This window comes from Anser brachyrhynchus (genome assembly GCF_964034855.1).
Source record: "Anser brachyrhynchus genome assembly, chromosome: 5".
NCBI classification, from domain to species: Eukaryota; Metazoa; Chordata; class Aves; order Anseriformes; family Anatidae; genus Anser; species Anser brachyrhynchus.
This window is the reverse complement of record NC_137699.1, coordinates 35,812,526-35,833,802: the sequence shown is the minus strand read 5'-3', so window position 1 is coordinate 35,833,802 and position 21,277 is coordinate 35,812,526. Positions and strand designations below refer to the sequence as shown.

The 21,277-nt window shown below is 50.0% G+C and overlaps 3 protein-coding genes across 3 annotated transcripts; 1 reads left to right on the top strand and 2 right to left on the bottom strand.

Annotated features, from left to right (window-relative positions):
• Positions 1 to 5: 5 nt before the first annotated feature.
• On the bottom strand, positions 6 to 9,970 carry LOC308196576 (uncharacterized protein). The gene is given in 4 exon segments (XM_080595713.1): positions 6 to 1,339; positions 1,341 to 1,510; positions 4,388 to 5,369; positions 6,954 to 9,970. Coding segments are annotated over 4 exon segments (2,172 nt in total). The 5' UTR covers positions 7,025 to 9,970; the 3' UTR covers positions 6 to 390.
• A 1,073-nt stretch (positions 9,971 to 11,043) lies between these two features.
• Positions 11,044 to 19,816, bottom strand: LOC308196575 (uncharacterized protein). The gene is made up of 4 exons (XM_080595712.1): positions 15,930 to 19,816; positions 13,284 to 13,418; positions 13,005 to 13,011; positions 11,044 to 12,317 (listed from the first exon to the last, which is right to left on the bottom strand). Exons 1-4 carry the CDS (start codon positions 16,846 to 16,848, stop codon positions 11,312 to 11,314), a joined length of 2,067 nt encoding a protein of 688 aa, XP_080451838.1. The 5' UTR covers positions 16,849 to 19,816; the 3' UTR covers positions 11,044 to 11,311.
• An 86-nt stretch (positions 19,817 to 19,902) lies between these two features.
• TBX10 (T-box transcription factor 10) lies at positions 19,903 to 21,171 on the top strand (the record flags this gene model as incomplete). The annotated part of the gene is made up of 4 exons (XM_080595711.1): positions 19,903 to 20,075; positions 20,147 to 20,248; positions 20,320 to 20,491; positions 20,581 to 21,171. 4 exons carry the CDS (start codon positions 19,903 to 19,905, stop codon positions 20,797 to 20,799), a joined length of 666 nt encoding a protein of 221 aa, XP_080451837.1. The 3' UTR covers positions 20,800 to 21,171.
• Positions 21,172 to 21,277: the final 106 nt, after the last annotated feature.

Genomic DNA, 21,277 nt, shown 5'->3' with positions numbered 1-21,277 from the left:
AATGTGCCTGTTCTTTAGCATGAAAAGATCTCGTCATCACTTTCATGCTGAAACCAACAGCTGTTACTTCTTCTTGCTGCTCAAGACAACAGTGGTAATGCATTCTCAAACCACAAAGGGTCAGAAGGGCTTCAGTTCCTGAAGTTGTTGTCAGACAGAATAAGTATTTAATGCATCCCTGACTGAGTAAGGTCAATAAATGGCCTAATCCAAGAGCAGCCCATGAGCAGGCATTTAGGAACAAGGTAGAGATTTACCAGTACTTTTGTCCCCTTGCTCATCAGTAGCTTACTGGAGAGCACTGCTTCTTCCATTACCAGCACTGCAGAAATGGAGAGGTATAGACAGTTCTGAGAAGATCTCTCAATTCCTCTGACTCACCAGGAAAAACTATCTGTCAGAGGAACACTTCCTCTCCATCACTCTCCCCAGTGCATCCTTCACCTCCTTGTTCCTCAGGCTGTAGATGAGGGGGTTCAGCATGGGGGTGACCACGGTGTAGAACACAGAGGCCACCTTGTCCAGGTCCTGGGAATGCCTGGAGCTGGGCCGTGAGTACATGGATGCAGCAGATCCGTAGAAGAGGGTCACAGCGGCCAGGTGGGATGCACACGTGGAGAAGGCTTTGCGTTTACCAGCAGCAGAGGGCATCCTGAGGACAGTGGCCAGAATGTAGGTGTAGGAGATGAGGATGGTCAGATTGGTGACAAACAGGTTGAAGCCCACCACGACGAACATCACGACTTCGTTGATGGTGGGGTCTGTGCAAGAGATGGCATAAAGTGGGGGCCCCTCGCAGTAGAAGTGATTGATGACGTTGGGGCCGCAGAAGGACAGCCGAAGTGCCACCCCTGTGTGGATGGTGGCATTCAGAACCCCAGCAAGGTACGACCCAGCAACCAGCCGTGCACAAACCCTGCTGGACATGGAGATCACGTAGAGCAGAGGGCTGCAGATGGCCACATAGCGGTCATAGGCCATCACGGCCAAGAGGTAGCACTCAGTGGTGGCAAAGACAGCATAGAAATAAAATTGTGCAAGGCACGCAGAGTGAGAAATGACCTTCCTTGATGCCAGGAAGTCTGAGAGCAATCGGGGGGTGATAGAGGAGGAATAGCAGATGTCAAGGAAGGACAAGCTGCTCAGGAAGAAGTACATGGGGGTGTGAAGTTGGGAGTCCAGCCTGATCAACACAATCATAGCCAGGTTGCCTAGCAAAGTGACCACGTAGATCACCAAGAACACCATAAAGAGGACAGCCTGGACATCCCTCTGCTCTGAGAATCCCGAGAGCACAAATTCAGCATTGTGGGTGTGATTTCCCCTGGCCGACATCATAACAGTCACTGTAGGAAAGCAGAGATGCAAAGAAACACAAAGTCAGCATACTCCTTCCTTCCACCCCCCTTAGATAAATGTTAGAGGTGTGTCTTTTTATCAGGGAACATAAGGTGTGGAGGCAGCAACCATGGAATTGTACATGAATATGTAGAACATATTCAATGTTTGTCTCAAAATACATTTTAAAGTAAACAAGGTGCATGTTGGAATGCATTTCTAATGGTTTTATTCTGGTCTTAATTTGGTTTGATAAAGTCATTTCACAAATAGGAAAGTTTATTCTATTTTCTGAAGATTTTGAGAAGTTTATAACTAAGGTCCAATGAGATAGCCCCAGCAATTTATTCTGACATTAGAAATTCAAGTCTGATTTTTTTATACTTCAATTTTATTTTATTTTATTTGGTCTCAGAAGAGGAAAAACATTGGTGAGAGATGGAAACGTTTTTAGAGACTATATTTTAGGAAAGCCAGAATATGTCACAATAAAATTCTCATTTCTTCCCTTCCTTCCTGTGAAGAAGGTGGGAGCAACTCTGGAATTGTTTGAAACAGGATATTTAGTGTAAATATCAACACACATGCACTTTTAAATAGACCATTTCTATCATTCTTGTGACGCCACTAAATTGAGAAAGGTAAGGGAAAGAGGTCTTAAAAATCACTAAGAGTGGAAACCCCAGCAATGCTACAGTGCCATTGCTAAGTGGGGGCAGTAAGCTTCTGATAATGCAGTTTAAAAAAAAAAATAATAACACCTCTTCCCAAAAGAGAAGTTAGAACTGGTTGCAGTTACACAAGACATCAAACTATACCCTTGCAAAGGACCCTTCAGCATGTGGAAAACTCAATGCACACGCCCTTATCTGACCCATACACGCATCTCTTAAATCTGGACTTAATGAGACCAGGACTTCACAGGTTGTTATTATTCCTTTCCAGGAATTCAAAACCAGCTACAGAAGCTTTCACACCACCCTAAAGCAATCGGGTTTTCCCTACAACCCAGGCGGTGCTGCTACACAGTGAGCTTCGAGCACAGTAATGAGTAGAATCTCGCCAGGCTGTGCAGCTCCAGCGCCCTCAGCTCAGAAAAGCAGCTTCTGGATTCCTCAGTTTCACCTGAGAGATCCCGACCTTGGGCGAGTGTTTTGTGTGCCTCAGTCTGCCCTTCCTAACAGCTCAGCGCTTTCAGGCTGATGCTGGGAGATGCTCTTAACTCACCTGTTTGCTCACACCTCAGAACCCTTTTCAGTTTACGGGAGACAGAGAGGCGAGACTGGTTGTCTTCTAGACTCAAACTTAGTGTGAGAAACAAGCCCCACTTTCTCCCTGTGTTCGTGCTAAATGCAAGAATGATTTGTCAGCCATAAAGGGCATCAACCCTTGACCAAGAAAAGCTGCTGTTTATATGATTCTTCCATTAAAAAGTTTTGTCAAACACCCCCCTTCCCTCCCAGCAGGTTGTGTCATGCAGGAAATATCTCTTGGGAGTTGATGACTTTGTAAACAGCTCCTTACAGAGGAGACATGCACTGATAAGTAAACACAATTAGCTTCAGCACGTTAACTGCAAGCCTGAGAGGTTTTCCTACTTCTTTTTATGTGTGATTTGTGTCTTGAAATCATGGAGAATTTAAAAGAATTGATGTAAAACAGATATTCAAGGATTAGGCAATAGCTCAGCATTTGGAGAAGTGTCACAAACACTAGCTGGGGCACAGGGGAAGGAGAAGGGGAGGAAAACCATTCAAGAACTCTTCTGCCACAGTTTGTTTTAACGTTATGTAGGATATCCTGTTACTAAAAACCCAGAGAGCTGGACCCAGGCATAGAGTCACAGCTGGATTTATGGGGAGAAGTTTGCCTTTAACTGATTTTAAAAGAACAGAATGGTAATAGTATTTGCCATTAGGTCTTCTAGGAAGTATTTCATATCATTCATGGAAAACTTCTTCAGGAAGTTAATATCTGATCTTCATGATCTTTGTGTTAAAGCAAAAGCATGGTGCTGATACTGTCTATCTTCATCCATTTTGCTTTTTCTCCCAGAATGTTGAGCAACATGTACAGCTGAATTATAAATCATTGACTAAAAGCTAGTTTCTCTTTCTCCCTTTGAGGGCATTTTTGAAGGACTCCAGAACATCAGCATGAGGATCTGATGCTTTCCCTTGTGCTTAAATATACCCTTCAGAATAGCCTGAATGTGATTGCTCTGGACAAAATCTGTATTTACCGTGGCTAAATGTCGGCTAAATGTCAGCCCATCGTCCTCAGCTGCCAAGCAGCAAGTGGAAAAAACATATTTTCCAGAAAAATTCATCTCGCCATGATGGGGATTTTAAAAATAGATCAGATGAATCAAGGTCCCCAGATGCATAGTCGTCTCTGAAAGGGGAACCAGTGGTGACTAACCCAGATATGAAAGCCTACAATTAGAATTGATGACTACTGGACTGAGATGACTCAAACCCCGTCTCTGAAACCTGGAAACAGAAATAATTATTAGGCTGCAGCTGGGATGGAAAATAATCTCTGCCTGGACTATCCTTGGACAAGCCAAACAAAATAATAAATCAGGTACATTATACTAATGCAAAATACTAAAGTAGTAGGCAACTACTTAGAAAAAATTAAACCAAAGTGATGAAAAGCATTGATGTATTTTTTATTTAGCTTGTCTCCTTCTGCTCTCAGCCACCGCTTTTAGCCGACAGAATTTAAATGTTATTGTGACTTAGCATAAATCCTCCTCAGCAAAAAGTATTGGATGTGCAGGTTCTAGCAGTGCTTATAAATTCATTTCCTTTAAAAGAGTCACAAACAATAGAAGTGTTTCTAGGGCTGTTTTTCTTCATTCTATCAGATATCATAATTATGGGTAATTCCTTCTTCACGGGACCCCATCATGGGGTTCAGTCGCAATTCACGCAGTGTTCAGCACAAGGCAGAAGGAGGTCTTCTGAATAGATGTGCAGGAATGTGCAGTGCCCTCATTACATCAGGTGTCTGACTTATTTCTTCTGCTGCCTCAGCTCTGTCAGGTGACAGCTGTTTGAGTTTGGCTGGGGGGAGACCGGTGGCGATACACGCAGGAGAGGAACTTCCTCGCAGCTCTTCTGAGGGCAATCTTCGCCTTCACATTCCTCAGGCTGTAGATGAAAGGGTTGAGCATGGGAATCACCATGGTGTAGAAAACCGAGGCTGTTTTCCTTTCCTCTTCTGCATGACTGGAGAGGGGGTGGAGGTACAGGAAAGCTGCAGAGCCATAGAAGAGGGCAACGGCCATCAGATGGGAAGTGCAGGTGGAGCAGGCCTTGCGCCTGCCCTCCACAGAGCGGGTGCTCCAGACGGCGAGCAGGATGAAGGTGTAGGAGGTGAGGATGGCCAGGGCTGTGGTGGTGACAATGAAGGCGGCACACAAGACCATCACTACCTCGTTGAACCGGGTTTCAGAACATGAGAGCAGCAGGAGTGGTGGGATTTCACAGTAGAAGTGATTGACAACATTTGGGCCACAGAAGGACAGTCGGAGGAGACCAGCGGTGTGCACCAAGGCGCTCAGGCCGCCGGCAGTGTACGAGCCCACCACCAGCCGGACACGGACCCTGTGGGACATGACAACCACGTAGTGCAGAGGCTGACAGATGGCCACGTAGCGGTCATATGCCATGATGGCCAGAAAGATGGCTTCCGTGGTGATGAAGACCGCATAGAAGAAAAACTGTGTGATGCAGCCGTTGAAAGAAATGACATTCCTACCGGTGAGGAGGCCCGACAGGAGCTTTGGAGTTACGGATGAAGAATAGCAGATGTCCAGGAAGGAGAGGTGGCTGAGGAAGAAGTACATAGAGGTGTGAAGCTGCGGGTCGGTCCTGATGAGGATGATCATTCCCAGGTTCCCCACCAGAGTGGTGATGTAGATGAGTAAGAAAACCATGAAGAGCAGCTCCTGCAGGTGGGTGAAGCCCAAGAGGACAAACTCCGTCACACCCGAGTGGTTTCTCCCAGTCATGCTCCTGGTTCTGGCACAGGGGATATGGAGAGAAACACAGAGGAGAGGTGAAATCATTTCTCCAGCTTGCAGGACTACACAGTGCCTGAGGCTAAAGCAGGATTTGGTGTTTCCTGGGTGAACAGACCTGCTTATATGGAGAAACAATGACAGCTACCCTCAATGGGCAGACTGATGATCAAAACCAAAGCAGTAGCCAGCAGGTCACAATATGAAAGAAAGAAATCTTAAAGCTGGAGCCTGTGCCCTGGCCAGCACACTGGAAAGAACTGATCTTGGAAAAGATCTTGCCAATGACCTCTTCTCATGAACAATCCAGATTCTTTCCAATGGGTATGGAAATATGATTTATTTTCCCCTAGGGGAAAGTTTCTTATTTATGGAGAAATAAATACACCTTAATTTGCCACTTTAATTAAATAGATTAGAGACCATGTTAGAGTGATTTTCTGACTCTCTAGTGATATGTTTGGAACAATTATAGTGAGACTAGCATACCTCTTTGCAATTCTGCGTATTTATAGCTTCAAGAGAAAACCTTTCCCTTCTAATTGGAATTATAAACAAATTGCATAAATGTGAACATCTCATATAAAGTGTATCTCTCAAAAGGTCAGTGACTAGGGCTAAATCATTGGCTCCCCTTGGTTGCAGCTATAGATTCTTAAATGTATTGGGTAGCCAGAAGGAACAAAGATGCTCTATTGCATATACACACATATATATACATTAAAAGAAACAAAAAACAAAAAACATAGTTTTTCACATAGGGTGGAGAATCCATCCTTTCTCTTAGTTGCCTGTTCTTCCATATCATCTTTTTCCAACCTAAATGATTCTATGTTTCTATGATTCTTGTGCACCTTGAGTCTACTAATATAAGGAATTTTTATACAACATTTGAATTCAGAATTAGGATTAGAGTTCAGACACCCTTGGGTATGGGATTTTTCCTTCAGGAGGGACCTTAATGTCGCATTACATTGCTTGGTGGCAGGGTTCCTGCTTCTGCAGGGCAGTGGGCACACTGCTTAAGAAAACTCCATTTTCCAGGATTCCCCCTTTTTTTTGGATCTTTTTCGCAAGTGGTCTCACTCGCACTGGTCTCAGCTTTCTGTTCCCAACCTAATGAACACAAACACAGCTCTTCATGTTCACTCCTGCCCATAGCTGCCCTTTGGAGCTCAGGGTTGGGTTTCCCTTCTCTGCACGAGGAATCGGGGCTTGCTGTGAGCTGCTCGCTGTGATCTTCTAAATACCGTCTGTGCTCTGCTCCTTCTGGGCTCGCTCAGACTGCACTCATCCAATGGTACTGTGTAGAGGTGCTACTGAACATGTATTGTCCTCTTTCTCCCTTTCTTTCTTCATCTCTTTGTTGCATTTTGTTTTTTTTAATCACATTAATTTGCCTTGATATGCTGGAGCTTCTGCAGTTCTCTTCTATTGCCATGAAACCACGCGCAGACAAGACCTCACCAGCTGGGTGATGACAGAGGATCCTGCAGAGAATGTACAAAGCTTTCGAATGGCTGCCAGAGACGTTCAGCCTCAAGTCATCCAGCACAAACCTGCCTCAAAATTCACAAAAATTCACCTTTTCTGGTCCACAGCATCTTGTGTTATTCTCAGGAATGCCCTCACTGCTCCTTGGGCTGAAGGTGCCATACAAGCTCCATTGGTCTGCCTGACACCAGAACAGTGTCCCCATCACAGTCCTCGCATGCCTGGGAGATTTAAGCCTTATCCCACACCCACTGGACAAATTACCTAATTACCAAAATTACCATCGCAACACCTGAAAAACAACGAGCTTTCCCCAAAGAGCCTGGGTTAAACACAGAGATTTTTCTCTGGGGTTTATGTTTTAGGGATGGGACTCCCAAAGCACATCAGAAATGATGTGGGGCCCAAGCAACTCAACTTACACACACAGTTTTGTTGTGAGGAATGAAGCACAAAGCAGTGTGGTTTTGCTGAAGATTTAAATTTGAGAAATTTTGTTTTTCTCCCACATTCCAGGAAAATAACATTTGATAACTCTAAATAATAGATTAATTTGAGGAAATCATTGTTTTATCTTGCAGCGGTCAGATTAATTTTCTTTTGTGCTAGATATCTGCCTATGGCAGGTGTGGATATAATAAAGAAAAAGTTGGTTGAAATGCAGATATCAATTTGTTGTAATTTTCTGTGTTTCGAGACAACATGTCATTTTCTATTTCTGCTTTAATACATTCTTGCACCATCGCTTCCCTTCGCAGGGCCTCCAAGCTGCTCTTCAAGCAGCTTTCACATGGATGCAGCACTCTGCAGGGTTGTCTATGGGCAGGAGATGCATCACCCCTTCACCGCTCGCTGGAAACTCCTATTTCACATTACACAACGTAAAGGGTGTTGGGTGGTGCACTTGGACTCAGGTAACTCTCCTCTGAACATCTGCAGCAAGGTGCAGGAATCCCAGTCAGCATAGTTTTTTATCTTTCTGCTGGCCACACACCTTGGCATTCAGTGCCACTGTAATGCTTCTCCTGTGTCAGACGCCTTAAAGGTTGCCAAATATCTAATGTCTCACCCCAAAGGGACCAGAAATTGCCCTGTAGTTGTGAGGACTCAGCTTCTCATCCCAAGAACAGACCTGTGTGACTGCCGAGCCCGTCTCAGCTGTTTCCCATCCATGTTTCCTCCCAAGCCCATTGTGGTGGGAAATCGCGCCATGGTAACTGAGTTCACTCTTGCAGGGTTCACTGACAGCCCCAGCCTGCAGGTGGTCATCTTCATGGTGTTCCCCATGATATATGTTGCCAACCTAACAGGAAATCTTGGGATGATCCTCTTAATAAACCTCGACCCCAGGCTTCACACCTCCATGTACTTCTCCCTAAACCACCCGTCTCTCCCAGAGGTCATCTACTCATCCTACATCACCCCAAGGCTGCTCCTCAGCCTCCTGGCAGGGAGAAGAGCCACTTCCAACGTGGGGTGCCTGGTCTAGCTTTGTGCCCACATGTCCTCCTGGCTGCCATGGTGTACAACTGCTACATGGCCATCTGAATCCTATGGGGCACAACACCTCCACCCGCACCTCCCACCTCCAGGAGATCGAGCAGCCTGGACCAAACAGCATCCGTGCTCTCCAGTGTGGTGACCCCCATGCTGAGCCCCCTCATCCACGGCGTGCAAAGGAGGAAGGCACTGAGACACGAGCATAGCTTGTAGACGAGCAATGCCAAGTCAGGTGTTCCATGGAGTGAGATGGGAAGAAGGGAAAGCCACAGCAGTGGTTTGGGGGGATCGGTGCTAGAGCAAGTGGGAGGCACCCACCCAAAATGTGGGTGAGCCCCATGCTGAGGTGTGCTTTCAGTTTTGGAGGGATAGAAATGAAAGCTGAAGCACAGGATGAAAAAGGAGAAGAAAAACATAGCTTTATTTCCTTCTCTCTGATTTATGACCTCCAGCAAATTTGAAGGGAAATTCATTTTCTTTGTAAACGACTGGTTTTCCTGGCTGATGGACATCATCAGACCGCAGAGAATTCCAAGCACTCCCATCAGGGATGCTTTACAGCAGTTCAGCCAGAAGCTGTTGCACAAAGAGGGGCAAATACTCACTGAAAAAGGCTGGTTGTCACCTACATCCCATGCTGCATCCCACACACACTTTTGACTTGTTTTGTGGTATCTATTGGTCCTGTTCCTCTGGCTGCCGCTCAGGGGGCTCATCGTGTAAGACAGCGCAATGCAGAGCTCCGGCACCCACTTACCAGGAATGGGCCAAGCAGGGATTTAATTACTAAAGCACAAGAGAGACCGGCCTCCGTCAGAAAGGTGCCCTGGGCTTTGAAGGCTTTGGAACAACCCTCCCTGGACGGAGTCCCCCAAAAGCCAGGCGCAATGCAGTGCTGGGAGATGAGCACAGCCAGCCACTCGGGGTGGGGGAATGGACCACCTTAGAAGGAAAACTTTAGCACACTTTTATTGATAGAGAGTGTATTGACAATTTTGTGTAATTAAACAGTGTATGCATTTAAATAAACTTCATGTGAACAGTGTTCTAGTTCTCACTGTCATTTCCTCAGATCACGTTCAGTTGTCTCAGCAGGCGTGAGCACACCTCTCACTGGAGGAGAAACTGCCCCAGATTGCGGTGCCCTGCTCGGTCTTGGCTTCATTCCCATCCCTGAGGGCACTTTTAAAAATGGGAGTGACAAGTGAGCCAAGCCTTGCTTGCATTGCAATCTCCTTGCTGCCTCTTCCCTCCCAGATGTCCTCTTCCTAACTCATCATTGCTTCTTACCCTGCTGTGGCTATCAGCACCGTACAGCAAGGTCCCCAAACTCTCTCTTTCAGAAATGGTCATTCCAGGATGTCGGCACTTGGTTGTTTCACATCCCAGTAAGTGTTTACCTGGTCTCTAATTAGCCATAAATTTTCTGGACCGTTTGTGGTGAGCATGTAACACAGAAACCAAAATGAATTCATTGCCTTTGAAAAACATGTATACAAACATATACACACCTATACTATGAGATGTTGGGGTCCTTTTTAATGATATTGGCTCACATAGTGGGAGATATTGTTATATCTTAAAGCTATAGGCTAACAGTCTGTGATTTGTTCCACACTTGAAGGAAAAAAAAAAAAAAAAAACAGACCACAAGAGGAGACAGCACTAGATGTGGTTAAAATTGTGCAGACTGTGAAAGAGAAGACAGAGGAGCAGGCTAATGGTGATGAGGGGAGACCATGAGCTCTGTAACACCCAATTTCTCCCCCTGCTTTCCAGCGAGACAGCTCTGCTCACCCTGTCCAATCCAAAGTTTTAAAGCAAGGGAGGTTCATTGGCAACACTCCATACTGCTGCTGCCACGGAATTCCCCTCATTTATGTCATCACAAGGAATTAAGGGCCATGAAGCACGAGACAAGCTGTAAGAGGAAATGCTTTTTTTTTCTTTTTTTTTTTTTAAACACTGATTCCACCCATGGTTAATCCAGGAGGGACAGTAAGGTTATGAGCAGTCAAACCACCAGCAGTTGAATTACACTCTGTCAAATGCTGGGCATGGTACATGTGTACTGAATTCCTCTAGGTACACATGTGGGCTCTGTGCATGCAAGAGAGAAAACAGAGGAGAAAGCATCTGTAAAAAAAAAAAATAAATAAATAGATAGATAAATAAATAAAAATAGAATTAATCTGTGTTTTGTTACTAAACAAAAATGAGATTTTTTTCCCTTCCTTTTCAGAAAAAAATAAAATAAAAAGTGTATTTTTTTCACTACAAGCCACTGATGGTTGCAGCTACAAAGAGTATTCAGAAGTGAGAGGTTTCGTGTCCATGAAGGTAGAAAAGAAAACCAGTGGTGTGATTTGTTCTCTGTAGAGAAAAGCAGTCGATTGCAGATGGGGTTATGAGTGATCTTACTGGTAAACCTGGACACATTTTGCCTAAATATGCACATTTGCAATTTGGCTTGCTGACAAATAGTCTGGCACAGCCACATTACTATCCAATCTATGGTACTATTTATGGTTTTTAAGTCACAAAACTTCTGGTATTCAAGTGAACCTTCCAAAACCTCCCATTTTCCTATGGGCTAAACCTCACTCTAGTAAAGTTTATGCCTAGCCTAAATTATTCATGTAGGCTTTCTTAGTAACTAGCAGAAAGAAACAAGAGGCTGCAGAGTGACTCCTCCTAAACTGATGGTGTTCGGCTGCCCAGAAGTATTTGTAAATACTGATTAATTTATTAGTGGAGTTGCTCTGGTGACACCAAATTTTTCAGTTCTGTGAGACAAACATTAACAGGCCTGCAGACAAATTACACAATTTGCTGTAGCAAAAACACACACACACAAATATATATACATATATATTCGAAGGCCAATCTGCTACTGCAAATGCCAACCACACCGGTCACATAACTTACAACCTCATTTATTTACACTGTTCAGGTTCTTTTCCTGGCTCTGAGTCTCCTCAAAGCCTCCTTCACCTCCTGGTTCCTCAGGCTGTAGATCAGGGGGTTCAGCATGGGGGTCACCATGGTGTAGAGCACTGCAACCCACTTGTCTTCTTCTCTCGACTTGAGCGAGCTTGGCTTTAAATAAACAAAGAGGCCGTTCCCGTAGAAAATGCTGACAGTGGTGAGGTGGGAGGCACAGGTGGAGAAGGCTTTGCACTTGCCCTCGGCTGAGCGGATGCTCAGGATGGTGGAGATGATGGCGATGTAGGAGACCAGGACAAAGAGGCCGCTGGAGACGCCGAATAAAAATGTCGGAACTGTTATTGTAAGAGAAGTGAGAGTACTGTCAGATGAGGAGAGAGATACCAGCAGAGAGAGGTCACAGAAGAACAGGTTGACCACGACGGAGCCACAGAAGGACAGATTAAACATGCCGATGATTTGCCCCATGCCATTCACCAGCCCGGTCAAGTAGGAGCCACCCACCAGCTGGACACAGAGCCTCGGGGACATAAGGACCGAATAGCGCAGCGGGTGACGAACGGCCATGTAGCGGTCGTAGGCCATCATGGCCAGCAGGAAGCAGTCGGTGACCAGGAAGACACCGAACACAAGGACCTGGGTGACACATCCCATGTAGGAGAGGGGCTTCTGCCTGACCAAGTCAGCCAGCAGCTTGGGGGTGACAACTGTGGAGTAGAGGAGGTCTACCAAAGCCAGATTGCCCAGGAAATAATACATGGGGGAGTGGAGCTGAGGGCTGGTCCTGATTAATATGATTATCCCCAGGTTCCCTAGCAAAGTCATGAGATAAACTGCCAGAAAGACCGTGAAAAGGGTGAGCTGAAGCTCTAGATTTCCTGTGAACCCCATTAAGCTGAATTCGACTGTCTGCGTGCAGTTTCTCCCTTGGCTTTCCATGAATGAGCACAGCAGAAGATAGTGAATAAGCTTTTGCAAATTGTCTATGGCTGAACTCACGAAACCAATACTGCAGCCCAAAAAGCTGGACCTGGAGTGGCTGTCACAGGTGGCATCCAGGAAATACAGTCATGAAAGACAGCCTGATCCTAAGAGAGAGAATCACAGCTAGGTTCATCAAAAATGACAAAGGAAAAATAAATAATGGATAAATAAAATCATCACTGCACATGCAAAATCACATATATCAAGAAAATATCTGTGGTCCATCCCTTAAAGTCCCTCCCAGACGGATCCCGACTTTCCCTCCATCAATAATCTTTAAAAAGAAAAAATATCTAAAAACATCCTGCCCTAGGTCATCCTCAGTTTGGAATTTACCTCTATGAATTCTTCTCATCTTAATATTTATCTGTTATCTATAGAAGTCCCTGTTAAACCTCATGAAAACAGCAAGCGAGGGCAGCATTGCTTCTTCTACTTAATAGAAGAATACTTAATTCTTGCACATCACCAGCCCTGTGAATCGCAGTGTTGTTCAAAATTACACAATTTATCTCTATTCCCACAATGGTCCTTTCTTCCTCCTCCCCCTGTGACTTCTCTGAGACATGCAGCTATGAAGCAACTCTGCAAAGGGACTTCTCTAAGAAGCTGTCTTCACCTAATATTGCCTTATGGGATCTGGAGTCATCACTGCTTTGGGACCCAGGGACTTGAGGAGCAGTCCCAGCCCCAGGGAACTCATAAAACTCACCTTTGCTCTAAGGTGCAATATTAAAAAACGTTTATGTGCTAAGGCAAAATGAAGTTGGCTTGGTTTTCCTCTAGCTCTGAGAGAAAAGGGTTGGTCTCCAGGTTCCAGCTCTCCGGGAATTATCCACTCCTTTTTATTCAAAGGAGAATAAATATGTGTCTCTGTTTTTGTGCCTTTGCTTACCCACCAACTTTAGTAGGGACCTCCAGAATGGGATTCGTTGTACCCCATTTCATAATCAGCACAGATTGAGACCCAAAGCTCAGTGCCTGCTGTTACCGTGAGCCTTGCAGTGAACACGGCTCCGGCCAACGCAGTCAGCAGGGCCGATGCATCTCTCAGCTGATGACTGCTGGTGTCTGACCTGGACCACACCGATGTACGTGACCAAATCTCCCTCAGCCACAAAGGGCACTGACATACAGAGTCACGGAATCATGGAACAGCTTGGGTTGGAAGTGACCTTAAAGCTCATCTGGTTCCAACCCCCCTGCCACAGGCAGCGATGTTACCCACCAGACCAGGTTGCTCCAAGCCCCATTCAGCCTGGCCTTAACTTCTGAAGTTCAAGGCCCTGACTTTGCTCTTTGCCAGGCTCATGTTCCTCAAGGTCATTAACTCCTCAAGCGCATGGTTGCTGCAGCCCAGGCTGCCTCTGATGTCAACCTCCTCACCGAGTTAATCCGCGCTGGTGAGCACCAGGCCCCATAATGCATCTCCTCTGGCTGGTTGGTGACACGATGCTGCTTGATGCTAAGAGCCACGTCCTTTCCATTTGAGGTGACTCCCAGCCCTAATCACCGAGTAAAAAAGGGGACGTGGATCCTACACCTGAGATAGTGGCATTTGCTCGGGCTTACGTTTAAATCAGATTTAACCAGAATTAAGGTAGCTCCACCTAAAACAGAGAGCTCCAGCGGATCTCTAAGATCCAGCACCTGCTTTCTGCAGGGTACAATTTCAGAAGCAAGACCCTGAAGACACAATAACCAGGGTTAAACCACTGTTTGTTGCCTTATTTCTGCCTCCTTAAGTAAAACAAACTTCAGCTGGAAGCTCATTTGCATCTAAAGTAGGAGGAGCGTTTGAGACGACACAGAGACAAAGCTACAACAGTTTTTGAGGACGTATCCTGCCCGTCGAGAGGAGAGGCTGCCAAAGCAACTGGCAGCCCAACAGAGCAGATGCAGGTGCCAGCCCCATCTCTGCTCGCTGCTCGTTTGCTCCCCACTCGTCAGGATTAGGAAGCTCTTTCTGGTTTCCCCAAGGACAGCAGGCACGGCTTGCAGGATGGGCAGGAAAATGGTGTCATTTGGCTCTGTGAGACAGGGCTCAGTCAGGAAGCCACAAAGAGCCAAGCAGACGTGCTGGAGCCACAGACTTGTATTTTAGCACACCAAAAGTTCTTGTTTGCATTTAAATTCAGAGGAGGGTGGAGGTGAGACTGGCTGGACACAAAGCCTGGGGGCCATGTTCATTAAATATTGTATTTCCCGCACTGCCAAATAACAGCCGCAGGTCACAGCAGCAAGACGAGGCACGCTGGGGCCATAAACAAAACATTAAAATAGCGTAGAAGCTTCTACAAAAAGAAATATGTGGCAATTGTCCCTTTGCCTAGGTTAAACAGCATCCTGAGGATGGCAGTGGTGGAGCAGCAGGAGCACGGGGGATCGGCAGTGCACCAAGAACTTCACTTTGCCTTGATACCACCAGCAAGTGCCCCACAGGCTTCACGTTAGGGCCGAGGAAGGAGCTCAGGCTGAGATTTCCTAGGGTGAATTTGCCACATGGGAAACCCCAGTGAGGTGCCCCCCTCGGCAGGGCGGCTGCAGAGCTGATAAGCCAGGAATGGGAGGGCGAACCCTGAGAGGGAGACACCCAGCGCGCTCCGAAAGTGTGTTTGCTCCACAGTGATGGGAAAGACAACGATGGGCTGGATTAAAGAGTAACCAGGAGTTATCAAGATTCTCAGGAAACAAAGGAGGACTCAGACCCGCTGCCTAACATGTCCCTGAACGCATAGGTCTGGGCTAGCCGTGTGTCAACAGATCATCAGGTCACCGCCATCCAGATTTGATTTAATCCAGATAAGCAGCCTCTGCCCTGCCGCACCGCCAACCCAAACTATTGCATGGCCCTAGGGTATCACCAGAGCTCCAGGCGTCACCACAGTCCTTACAGATGGTATGGTATGGCTGAGGTGAAACCCAAACTGGAGCATTTGTTGTTTTTTTTTTTTTCATGCACACAGTGAGGCAGCACCGGCTTGTGCATCGTCTGCAGGAAAGCAGCAGGAGAGGCTTCAGGGCAGGCATCGGCACCAGTCCAGGCTGGCATGGGTGCAAATTTGGGTGGTTTGGGGCCTGAAGGAGAAGAGCACCATGGTTCCCATGAGCTATTGTGGGCAGGGTACCATGGGGACCATGCCTTGTCTCACTGTCCACGTGAAGACCAAAGGCAAAGGAGTGGAGCAGTGGGCAGGGGCTGTTTGGTAGCACCTACCCTTGGAGGGAGCCCTTGCTGCAGTACACAAATGCTTTGCATGCGTGCCTTCATTCACAACAGAGGTCACCTGACCACCATACTTAATTTTTTATCTGTTAATCATTGAATGAGATTTGAGTATAAACAAGGAAAAACATTTCCCACGTAGCATACCAGTTAGTTGCTGTCATCTTTCTTTTTCTTGACAAAGGTGTTTCCGTCCTGAGGCCAGCTTTGCTGGCCCTTAACGACTTTACAACACTTCCTTGAAAGAGAGCTAGATTTCCTGGAACAACATGATTCACCTCGTTTGCCCCGATGTGCTGAGCAGAAGGGACAGCCTATGCTGCTCATTGTGAGAAAAACAACTTATTTAACCAAAAAACTGAGCACATCACTCACATCTTTATTCTGCTTAGCCATACGTGTACAACATACAATATCTTTTCATTTTTGTGAGTCTCCTCAAAGCCTCCTTCACCTCCTGGTTCCTCAGGCTGTAGGTCAAGGGGTTCAGCATGGGGGTCACCACGGTGTAGAGCACTGCTGCGTGCTTATCATCCCTTGAGCTGGCCTTTAGGTACATAAAGATTGATGTCCCGTAGAAGATGCTCACAACAGTCAGGTGGGAGGCGCAAGTAGAGAAGGCTTTGCACTTGCCCTCGGCTGAGCGGATGCTCAGGATGGTGGAGATGATGGCGATGTAGGAGAGCAGCACAACAAGGCCACTGGAGACGCCGAATAGAGATGCTAAAGTCCTTAGCATAATTTGGTTGAGGGTGGTGTCAGAGGTAGAGAGTGATATCAGAGGGGAAATGTCACAGAAGAAGTGCTCAACGATGCTGGAGCTGCAGAAGGATAAACGCAACATGCCAATGGTCTGCCCCATGCCATTTGTCAGCCCCATGAGGTACGAGCAGGTCACCAGCTGGAAACAGCATTTTGGGGACATGGTGACCGAATACAGCAGGGGATGGCAAATGGCCACGTAGCGGTCATACGCCATCATGGCCAGCAGGAAGCCCTCAGTCACCCCCAAAAGGTCGAAAATGAACACCTGAGCTACACACCCAGCGTAAGTAATGCACTTCTTCTCCGACAGAAAGTCAGCCAGCATCTTGGGGGCGATAGCGGTGGAAGAACAGAGGTCTACAAAAGCCAGATTGCCCAGGAAATAATACATGGGGATGTGGAGCCGCGGGCTGGCCATGATTAACACGAGCATCCCCAGGTTCGCCAGGATGGTGACAATATAGATGAGCAGAAACAGCAGGAAGAGGGTAGCCTGAGCCCCGGGGTTGTCGGCGAGCCCTGTTAGACTGAACGCGGTCACTCGGGTGCAGTTACTTCCTGCCATTAGCTCAACGCACGCTTTCTGCGTGAAGCACGATCGTGATCTCCTTGCTGGCAGTTTCTTCTGCTACAGGCAGGTATCTCCCAGGCAAAAAGCCCTCTCCCCAGCGGGCCCTGTTTGGAGACAAGACCTAAAGGAAGATTTCAGGCACGGATCAATTAGAGACAGCTTGCCGAGAGACATAACGCCGCGCGGGTAACACAAACAGGGTGCTGCAAAACCCAAACTCTGCTTGAGCTGCACAGCACGGCTGGCGCTCACTCTGAGGCCATCCCACTCGAGCTGAAACAGGGACAAATGCAGTGAAAGGCAGAGAAACACAGTGCTCTTACAGTGTGGCACCAATTATTCACCCTTGCTCTCTTAGGCACATGCCACCCACCTGCTTCTTCCTTCTTTGCTGGGATTTCTTCTTAACTGTGAGCCCTGGGGACACAGAGGTTTCTCTTGGCTTCCTGATAGCCTCTTTTAGCTATAATTTTTTTTTCTGGTTCTCTCTCCTGTTTTTAGAGAAATGGGGATTTTTCTAGAGCAACAGTCAACCCCAAAAGCTGAACAATCCCGCCTTGAAAATACTTTTTGGGGAAAAAAAAAAAAAAACACCCTTTCAACCTGCCCCCTGCCTTAGGGAGTGAGCTCCATGGGTGTTCTTTACAGGAAAGCTTCTGGTCCCCATCCAGCAGCCCTTCGTGGCCAGTGGGCAGAGGAAGCCCCCCGAGTGTGCCCTCCTCTCTCCCATGGAAAGCAAAGGCAAGGCTCAAAGAACAAAGCTGAGCATACGATGCTTTGCCCAGCTGAGCCACGCCAGCAGTGCCCACAACCTCCCTGTCCCACAGCCACGCACGGATGCTCACAGCGCAGGTGCCCGGCGGTGAGGGACACAAAACCCACGCGCGTGTCCTTATCGCTTGCCCTCTCTGAGCTATTTCCTTCTTGCAAGAGAAAACTGGGTGAGATGGGCGCTGCGAGGCTCTTACATTTTGGAGGTGTCTCCTTCTGCTTCCCTGGTGAGGACCTCGGGGATGGACACAAAGACATGCCTGCCCGAGGCTCTGCGGGGCAGCTGGGTATCTAACCACCATCAGCGAACGCCCCCACTATCACGTCACCCAGGGATTTGGGGGCCGAGAGCCCCAGGAGAGGGGCAAAGCCCAAAGCAGGTCATTATCCTATCTCTGCGCACCTTGGCTTGGAGAAGCAGTGTACCCAGAGGAGATGACAAGATCAAGGGGGCTTCGGGCTCTCGTTAAAGCAAACCCCAGACCACCACGCGGCCGGCCATGTCCGCTGCTTGAACACCCCAAAGGTCACAACAGCTTCACCAGTGTGCAGATTGACGTTATCACGACAGGGAGCTGGGCACGGGCGACAGAACACTTTTCCACCTATCTTCAGCTCCCTGTATGCAGGCCAATAGCTTGCAAATTTAGCTACGAGGAGCCGGTGGGAGATGGTGGTGACCTCGCTAAAGCCGAAGCAAATATCCCCCACTGCTCTCCTTATTGCCCACAGGGCCACCACCTCAACATCCAAGCCACCCGGGTGGGTTGGGTGTGATTTCCCCTCGGTAAGTCCACGTTGGCTCCTCGTTGCCACCTTCTTGTCCTTCCTCTGCCTGCAAAGGGTTTCCAGGATGGTTCCTTCCGTGACCCTGCTGAGGCTGTGCGCAGCCCTTCTACGCTCCGTGATGCTTGGGGTCGCGCCTGGCTTCGTGGCGAGGAGAAGCTGTGCCAAGTGGGGTCAGGTTAGGCAAGTACCAGGCCCAGATGTACCACCTTGAGAACCTCGGGCTGTAGGAAGCCCCCTGCGGGGCACCAGTGGGCAAGCACCCAAGTGCCAGCGGAATCTCTGCATTCATGGCCCCAAAATAGGAGGCTTGCAGCCCTGGGAAGGAAGAAGTGAAACTGAATGATGCTGACACCCCGAAGCAGCCACTTTCACAAGCCTTGTGGTTTTTTTAAGCCAACCACCCCATTTTCTGGCATCTGGAGGCCTCTCTCCCAAGGAGCAGCTGCTAAAAGCCAGGTTTGCTGCACGGTGTCCAACCCCCCAGTCCCAAAACCCCCTGCTGATGGTGACTGGAGAGGTTACCTTGGGCAGCCTTTGCTGAAAACCAGGGGAAAGCAGAAAAATCGGCTGCGGGGGCCACGACACCGTGGCTCAGCCGTGCCGAGCCCCTGCCTCTGCTGTCACATCGCCGCTCGCACCTCCTCATCTCCCGCTCGATGCCGGCCCGCGGCTGACAGCGGGAGATGGATGGGGCCGAGCCAGCGCCGCAGGGGATGCAGGCGGGGCGGTGATGGATGGGGGGGCTCAGAGAGGTGGTGCCCCCCACACACAGTCTGCTCCGGTCCCGCTCCCCAAAACCCGGTGCTTCTGGGGTGCTGATCCCAAAGGCGGCGTCACCGTCACCCCAGCTGTGTTAGGGGCCCCATGGCATTTGGGGACTCGCCCCTACTCTGTAGCACCGGTCACATCCCCGCACCTGCTCCTTCCCCAGCCCTGGGTACCCCCAGACCCAGCTGAGGGTCCCAAAGCCACCGCTCATCCCTCGTCCATCACCGTCGCATCAAGGCGCGAAGGCAGCGTGGGAGGGGGGGGGGGCTGTGCTCCCACCGCCCCCGAGGCCCCGCTGCTGCTCCAGCCCCCTCGTCTCCACCCCCGAGCAGGGGGATAAAACCCCCTCGGTGTGCTGGGGGGGCTGCAGTCCAGAGCTGGTGGAGCCGCGGCCGCATCCTGCCCACCCATGACAGGTAAAACCCACCCGTGGCACAGCCGTGCCAGGGTCCCTGCATGGTCCCCGCGACGCTCAGCCAAGGGGTGCACTCGGTCTATTCAGGGTGCTGGCTGCCCCACACGCTGCAGGGCAGGCGCGTGGTCCAAACCACATAATTGTGGGGCGGCGGTGGGGTGGGGGGATGAAGCCATGCCATGCCGTGCTGGGGACCCCCCAGCCCTCCCCGTGAATGAGGCTGGGGGTGCATGGGGTCATTTCCCAAAGAGGGGGTGCAGGAACCACAGCGCCCATCGCCCCCCAACCCCGCAGCCTTCCTGGCCATGCCGGGCGAGGGCCCCCCCTCAGGCGCCATCCCTGGGTGGGCGTGCGAGGGGCCGGGGGCCGGCGGCAAGAACCGGCGCGTGTGCCACGCTGCGGCACGGCTGGAGATGGGCAGCCTCTGGGAGGAGTTCAACCGCCTGGGCACCGAGATGATCGTCACCAAGGCAGGCAGGTAGGTGGTGAGGAAGGGTGCGGGGGGGTCCCAGGGCAGAGGACGCCCCCACAGCATTCCCCTCCCCGCAGGAGGATGTTCCCCACCTTCCAGGTGAAGCTGTCGGGGCTGGACCCGTCGGCCGACTACGTCCTGCTGATGGACTTCGTCCCGCTGGATGACAAGAGATACAGGTGGGGATGGGGAGGGCTGGGGGCACGGGGGCCGCGTCTCGGTGGTGCTGAGCCCCCCCCCGGCCCCGCAGGTACGCCTTCCACAGCTCCTCCTGGCTGGTGGCCGGCCGTGCCGACCCGGCGGCCCCCGGCCGCGTCCACTTCCACCCCGACTCGCCCGCCAAGGGGGCCCAGTGGATGCGGCAGATCGTCTCCTTCGACAAGCTCAAGCTCACCAACAACCTCCTGGACGACAACGGCCACGTGAGGACGTGCCGGGGGGGGGCACACGGCGGCAGGGGGGTGGCGAGGAAGGGGGATGCCCACCGCCCGTCCCCTGTGTCCCCCCCCAGATCATCCTCAACTCCATGCACCGCTACCAGCCCCGCTTCCACGTGGTGCTGGTGGACCCCCGGCGCGACAGCGAGCGCTTCGCCCACGAGAACTTCAAGTCCTTCAGCTTCCCCGAGACCCAGTTCATGGCAGTGACGGCTTACCAGAACCACCGGGTGAGCTGGGGCCAGGGGCGGGGGGAGGACACAAGGGGGTGCCCCCCACCCCACGCCCCGTGACCCCCCGATCCCCGCAGATCACCCAGCTGAAGATCGCCAGCAACCCCTTCGCCAAGGGCTTTCGGGATGGGGAGCCCGAGCCATGGTAAGACCCTGGGTGCTGCCATGATGCCACGGTGATGGGCTCCGTGCTGCCTGCCCTGAGCCACCCCCATCTCTCTTGCAGGTGTGGGGGCACGCTGCCCCCTCCCCGGGCTGCTGCACAGCAGAAAGGTCGGGGGGCTGGGGGCCGCGCTGCCCCCCCGCTGCTCCCCCAGGGCCGTGGGACGCTGGCAGCCGTGGCCCCCCCTGGCTTCCCCGCACCGCCCTTCCAGCCCCTCGCATACCCCCCCAGCGTCTACGTGGGGGCCAAGCCCCGCGCCGGCCCCTACCCGCTGCCCCCCCTGCGGCCAGCCAGCTTCAGCAGCGCCGCGAGCACCTTCGGCTATGGGCAGCAGTGAGGGGGGACCCCCTGCGCCCCCCCCTTGGACCCTCACCC